Consider the following 6,796-nt stretch of genomic DNA (forward strand, 5'->3'; position numbering starts at 1 on the left):
TTTAGCACTATAACTTATACCCCTATTGACATAGGTTCCCTGATGAATCCATCGGAGGAAAGGAGTTGGGACAACTGCTGAAAAGAAAGTTCACGGTCAAATATTGTAGCTTCAGCTGTGGACCGCCCTTTGTGATAAACCTTAAATGTATCTATGCCACTGCATTTTAATACTCATTCTAACTGAATATTCTGATCCACCATTGGGGTGATTGGTAGTTATACCTCCTTGTAGGGGAGTTTTGATACACCTTTTCAACTAAGCACAGACATTTGCACCATATGAGAACTTTATGGGTGTTAACATGTTACTTCGTTGTACTACCTCTTTTTGTAACCGTCCTATGGATAGGATATGCTGATGAGATTGGTTGGTAATCAAACTATATCTTAATCCAATATTTTACGTATTTCTTATGTCCATATCTTGATACCTTTCTCATGATGGTTTCTCGAGGCCAAATGGTCTCATTTTGAGGGTTTCACGCACGACTATCTTTAAGTGTTTATTGTCTGTCTTGAAATCATGTTAATTGATATCTAGTAAAAGTTATATTTTATTGGCTTTGCTACTTGCTCCATGAGCTAATAACTCTGCAGAATCTAAAATGATATTTTAAATTGTCCATTTCACTTTATAAATTCATTTTACATTTTCTTCTTTTCTTCATGTAAATAGCTGAAAAAATTCTCATATTCTCAAATCAAATTAATAATAACAGCTTTAATTTTAATGTTTAAATTTTGATGACGCTAGAGACAATATTAAAAAAATCTCTGAAGATTCATACCTGGGACCTTGCCTCATTCTTTGTATATAAATATCCACTGCCGCTCGTATTCATGAACACAACACGACTATTATGCCGTCTAACGTTTAAGTAATTTTCCTCTAGATTTCTGCAGAATAAAATTGAGATTAAAGAAATCAACTGAAAGAGCAAAAAATATCTGTAATTATTCTTCTGAACAAATATTTAATAAAGTCTAATAAAGTCTGCTCAAGATTTATCTAAAAGTATATAGAACTATATTGATTTTTTTAAAAATATAGACAAATGCGTTTTCAAACTTTATTTTTGCTTAACTCTTCAGATCCAGCAAATTTTGCATTTTTAGCTTTTTCTCTTATTCTTTCAAGAACCTTTTTATTTTTCTGTCAACATTGCCATATGAGGGCTTATTTTTTTGTGGGACAATTTGCAATTGTGAATAAATTATTATGATTTATTATTATAGCGACATTTAATCTATGGCGCTTTACATGTGAAAAAAGGGGTATACATACATGAATAATTACAATGATCTTTAACAATACGTGACGGTGACTGGTAAAGGAGCAGCGAGGACCCTGCCCGTGAGTGCTCACTGTCTACAAGGGATGGATACAAATGACAAGCCGCAATGAAATGTCGGATGATGGTTTAGGGTCATCACGTTTCAGAGTCACTCCATCTCTTTCTTCAGCACAGTCACAATTGACAATTGAATTTTCTTTAGGGTTGTTGAACCAGTTCTTCTGCTGAAAATCTTACTTTATATGTTAGGTAATGTATTCTAATCTCAGGAATTCTAAGGTTCTTTATACATTTAGTGGATGCTTAATGTTTCTTTTATCCTTCTTCTGGAATGAGTGGGTGGAGGACTTTGAAACTTTTTATGACTTCATCAGTTTGTTATTTTATTTATGAAGCTTAACCATTTTAGATCTGGAGGACTTAGGATATTATATTTTCAGGAATAAATATATCCTATATCCCTATGAGTCACATTAGTACGGGACTCATTAACTGATATTGTTTCAAAATCTACACTCAAGAATATCAACTAACATTATTTTTTTTTCTTTTTCTAAAAAAGATAAATAAAAAGGAGGACCACTGCAGCTAATACAAATAATAATATATTGTACCTATTTATTTCGGTAGCATAACCAGTTTGTTCTACATGTTGGAGAATAATCTGACTGTGGTCACAGAGATTTTCCTTTTAGGATTTCAAATCAGCCAAGAATTAAAAATATTTCTATTCTGTCTTCTCCTGATGATTTACTGTGGGACAATATGTGCAAATCTCCTGATCATCTCCCTGGTGTCCACCAGCAAGAACCTCCACACTCCAATGTACTTCTTCATCTCACAACTGTCCATCACTGACATCTTGGTGATCACAGATATTGTCCCCAACATGCTCCGCATCCTACTGAACAATGGGGCGACCATTACTTTTGTTTGCTGTATCACTCAATTATATTTTTTAGATGCTTCAGAAACAGTTGAATGTCTTCTCCTTGCTGTGATGTCATATGACCGATATGTGGCCATCTGTAAACCTCTACATTATAACGTTATCATGAAAAGTGGTCATTGTGTGATACTGACCATCATCTGTTGGGTATTTGGATTTTCTATTGTTTTCATTGACATAGTAACTACAGCAAAACTAAACTATTGCGGGAAGAACATTATTGACCACGTATTCTGTGACCTGGTCCCCTTACTAGAACTTGCCTGTTCTGACACCTATATTGTTCACTTGGAGGTTTATTTACTAAGTATTCCACTTCTCCTTATTCCTATCACAATCATTGTAGTGTCTTATATCTGTATAGTTCTGGAAATCTTAAGGATCTCATCCAGTACCGGGAGACAGAAAGCCTTCTCCACCTGTAGCTCCCACCTCACTGTGGTCTCCATATTCTACTGGACTATATTCAGTGTTTATATCGTCCCAACAAAAGGACAATCATCGACCATCAGTAAAATATTATCACTGCTATATACTGTCTTTACTCCTTTTATTAACCCCATAATCTACAGCCTGAGAAATAAAGACTTTATAAAAGCCATTCAAAAAGCATGTTATAAAAATGTAATTGAGAAAATAATACATAATATTGTAAGTATCACTGAGGCTACACCAAGATACTCAGCCTAATTGTTCTACTTTGTTTTATATTGTTTCATGAGAAATTGTAAAGTTTGAAGATGTGAGTAGTACAGACGTTAGTTTTCTTTTATCCTTTACTGACATGAAAAACTGATACGTCACATGCTGGCTCCCTGACTTTAACATGGGCTCACACGCTGATCCTGCATCTTTCCCAGCACATGATGGCTGATTTTATCAGCCATCATGTGTCTTCAACAGCCGCGGGCTATTAACATGTTAAATCCTGCTGTCAATCACTGTCAATCACTAACAGCGGCATTATACATCACACTTTTGACCGATTAAAAATAAAACAAAAATAAAAAAAAGTTCAATCCTATTGGTAGACAGCGTAAGAAAAAAAATCAAAATGACACCTTTTTTTAGCAATAAAATGTAATGAGAATGAGAAGATATCAAAATTAGTGTTGAGCCACCCCCGTAGTGTTCGAGTTCGGTTCGGTTCGTCGAACACCCATGTGTTCGCCGAACTATTCGTCGAACACCTTCGAACACCGTTAAAACCAATGGCAGGCAAACAAAAACACATAGAAACACATAGAAAACACCTTCAAAGGTGTCCAAAAGCTGACAAACTGCTCAGAAGACACAACTAACACATGGAAAAGTGACAAGTACATATAGTCATGCGAAAAGAAAAGAGGTGGAGGAGTAAAAGGAGGGGGAGACACAGATATAGGCATGTCATGCCCTTCTAAAATCCAAAAAGTGAGAAGCCGACACGTTCAGTCCGCTCCTGCCCGTGCCACCTCCGTGTCGCCGGGTTTGTGCCAGAGCCGCGGTGAACCCTGACAGCCAGCCCCCCTCTCCCAATACTGGTGCCTGTCCACTGGTGGGTCGAGCGAGCCCCCCTGTGGTGGAGGCAGCTCTAAGCTTTTTAATTTAAATTGTCTCTCTAATTTGAATGAATACACTTTAAATCCATTTACAAGGATCTATTGGAGGGCAAGTCTCATGCCAGCAGCCGCGTAATTCCAGCTCCAGTAGCGTCCACTAAAGCTGCTGCAGTTAAAAAGCTTTTATAAGGATCGAGCTCGGCTGTCCACCGCAAGGCATCCTACTGCCAGTCCCAGCCCCTATGCCTTGGGGTGCCTCCTGATGCTCTTCACTGAGTATCCCGTGGTCCCGAAGCATTTCCTTTGAAAAAATTAAGTGTCCAAACTACAGGTGGTGTAGCTTGCTTAACAGCCGGGATAATCCGCTGACTAGCAGACACTGCTACTAGGCACAAAGTATTTCCTGGGCTAGATGCAGTTAAAAATTTGTAATTAGATACTCTCGCTGGATACTGAGAAAGCATTCCATAGAGTCTCCTGGCACGCCATATATGATTCTCTTAAAAAGCTTGGGGTAGGGGTCTAGGGGACCATTTTATAGCCAAAATCACGGCCCTGTATCACAATACATCACCTAGGCTGAAGATAAATGGAACTTTAGCACCCTGAGGGCTCGGTTGCTACAGAGCTATTGCACCTCACCCAGAGGTGTGATATCTCACTCTCAGGTAAGGATGGAGTGTGGATCAGGACCCGACACCTGCATGCATTACACCACATTGCCGTGGGGCAGGGCGACCAATATGCCCCTGAGATGGGCACGACAGTCCCTGTCCCTGGCTGCAGTGGGGGAGGGAACACTGAGGAAGGGGAACCCTGTAGTGCAGGAGCAGGGAGGAAGCAAATCCTGGGTGCATTGAGAAGGGAGTATAAAAGGTGGGCACCATCTTAGTTCAGTTCAGAGATGTCAGAGCAGAAGTGGCAGGGAGCAGGGGCTCTGCATGAGCTCTGCTCCGGAGGCGGGCCTAGTAACAGAGGCCCAGGCCTGGAAGAGGGAGAAGGAAGGAAGAGGAGCGGAGAAGGCTCCAGGAATGAGGAACAAATGGATCCCAGGGGTGCGGACGGGCGAGTCGCCACCGCACGCCCGAATCCACCTGCGTGGAGGGGTCAGGCCAAAGGGGGAGACCGGTCCGCGAAACTAGTGGAGGCAGGAAACAACCCTCAGCTAGAAACCGGAGGCTGTGACATTTTATGTGGCGCAGCCCCTCGCTACACCCGCTAGGAGGGCAGCACATAGGGTCAGGGAAACTGGCGCCAAGTTTACCAAGAGGAGGCCCGAGGCAGCCGTACAGAAGGGTTGGTAAGAAAGGCCAGACAAAGGACACACAAAGGGGGTCCTGTGAAGCGCTCCAAAGTTATCTAGGAGTAGTCTGAGCCCCTCACCTGGTGAGCACAGTACGACGTGGGCAGCCGTTACCTGCAGACGTGGTCTGGATAATAAGAACTGTGAGTAAAGGCCCTGGACTGCATCACTGACTCCGTGTCGTTACTGCTGCTGCCCTGCACCATCACCCCCATCCTCTGCATACACTGCCCTGAGGCTATACTCCTCCCGTGGGGAGTTATGCTACGCTCTGCTGCACCCACAATACGAGCCTCAGCGGTCTGCCCTGCAGCGGCGGTTCACTCTGACCGCAATCCACGGGTGCCGTAGTCGGACATTTAAACATCAAAGCCACATAAATAGTTCCGCCACTGGTTTGACCACCCTGAGCAACGGAACCGGATCGCCGCCACGAAGACTACAACCACCAGCATCCACCAAAAAGGGTCCTGCTCTGGGTGTCGAAAGGCCCAGGGGGTGCATCAGAACATTTTCATCACCTTTCACAATCACCAATGGGACAAGGCAGGGATGTCCTCTGTCCATTCTCTTATACATCCTAGTGACGGAGCACCTGCTCTAATCAATACGCCATAACACCAATATTAGGTGGATTGAGGTGGGAGGCACCGAGTACAAGTGCTCTCTATTTGCTGATGATGTCCTAGTATATATCACTCAATCACATATATCCATCCATGCTGTTATGGCTGAAATAGATCACTTTGTTACATGGTCAAATTTTAAAATCAATGCAGCGAAGTCTGAGGCCCTCGATGTCTCCCTCCCCAAATCCATATAGGATTCCATCCAGTCCAACTTTCCCTTTGCCTGGCCCTCACAGGGTATCAAATACTTAGGAATTCCTATTCATAGAGACCTCTCCCATCTATGTTATCTTAATTTTGGGCCCTTTATTGAACAACTCCATACAGACCACGGTTGGCAAGTTAGAACTGTAAGATTCACTACGTGAACCACTGGTGTTTTGTGGAAAAGCACATGTACACTGTGTTCCAAATTATTATGCAAAAAGTGTTTAGGAGTGATAAGGGAAGAATTTGTTTTTTTGTCAGTTAAACTCATTGATGGTGATGTGTGTCAGGGCTCTTTATATCACTGTAAGCAATTGCAGACACCTGTGCTAATTAGTTTGGCAGGTGTGTCCAATGAAAGGCAAGACTACTTAAGAAGGCTCTCTCACATTATTAAGCAGCCTACATTTTCTGCCAAAATGGGAAAGAAAAAGAATGTGTCGGCTGCTGAGAAGCAACAAATTGTGGAGTGTTTAGGTCAAGGCATGACTACAATCAACATTGTGCGATGATCAGGATGAAGTGTCTTGGCAATCAAGAAGTATGTAGCTGATTTACAGTACACACGTGTGCGTGCTGATAAGGGCAAATTGAGGACTCTTTCCTACAGGCAATTACGTCAGGTTAAAAGAGCAGCGGCAAAAAAACCTTGTCATAGCAGCAGACAAGTTTTTGAAGCTGCTGGTGCCTCCAACGTCCCCCGAACAACAAGATGCAGGGTCCTTCAGAGGTTTGCAGCTGTGCATACGCCATCCTGTCGACCTCCTCTATCCACTTCACACAAGCAGAAACGGGTCCAGTGGGCCAAACATTACATGAAGACTGATTTCAAAACTGTTTTGTTCACGGATGAGTGCCGTGCAGCGCTCG

The 6,796-nt window shown here is 42.2% G+C and overlaps 1 protein-coding gene across 1 annotated transcript; it reads left to right on the forward strand.

Annotated features, from left to right (window-relative positions):
• Positions 1-1,934: 1,934 nt before the first annotated feature.
• On the forward strand, positions 1,935-2,936 carry LOC141167533 (olfactory receptor 11L1-like). The gene has a single exon (XM_073654927.1). The coding sequence runs from the start codon at positions 1,947-1,949 to the stop codon at positions 2,934-2,936; it is 990 nt and encodes a 329-aa protein (XP_073511028.1). The 5' UTR covers positions 1,935-1,946.
• The last annotated feature ends 3,860 nt before the right edge of the window (positions 2,937-6,796 follow it).

The sequence above is a fragment of the Phyllobates terribilis genome, unplaced genomic scaffold (assembly GCF_046119375.1).
Source record: "Phyllobates terribilis strain yellow unplaced genomic scaffold, ASM4611937v1 Scaffold_11__3_contigs__length_659146591, whole genome shotgun sequence".
NCBI classification, from domain to species: Eukaryota; Metazoa; Chordata; class Amphibia; order Anura; family Dendrobatidae; genus Phyllobates; species Phyllobates terribilis.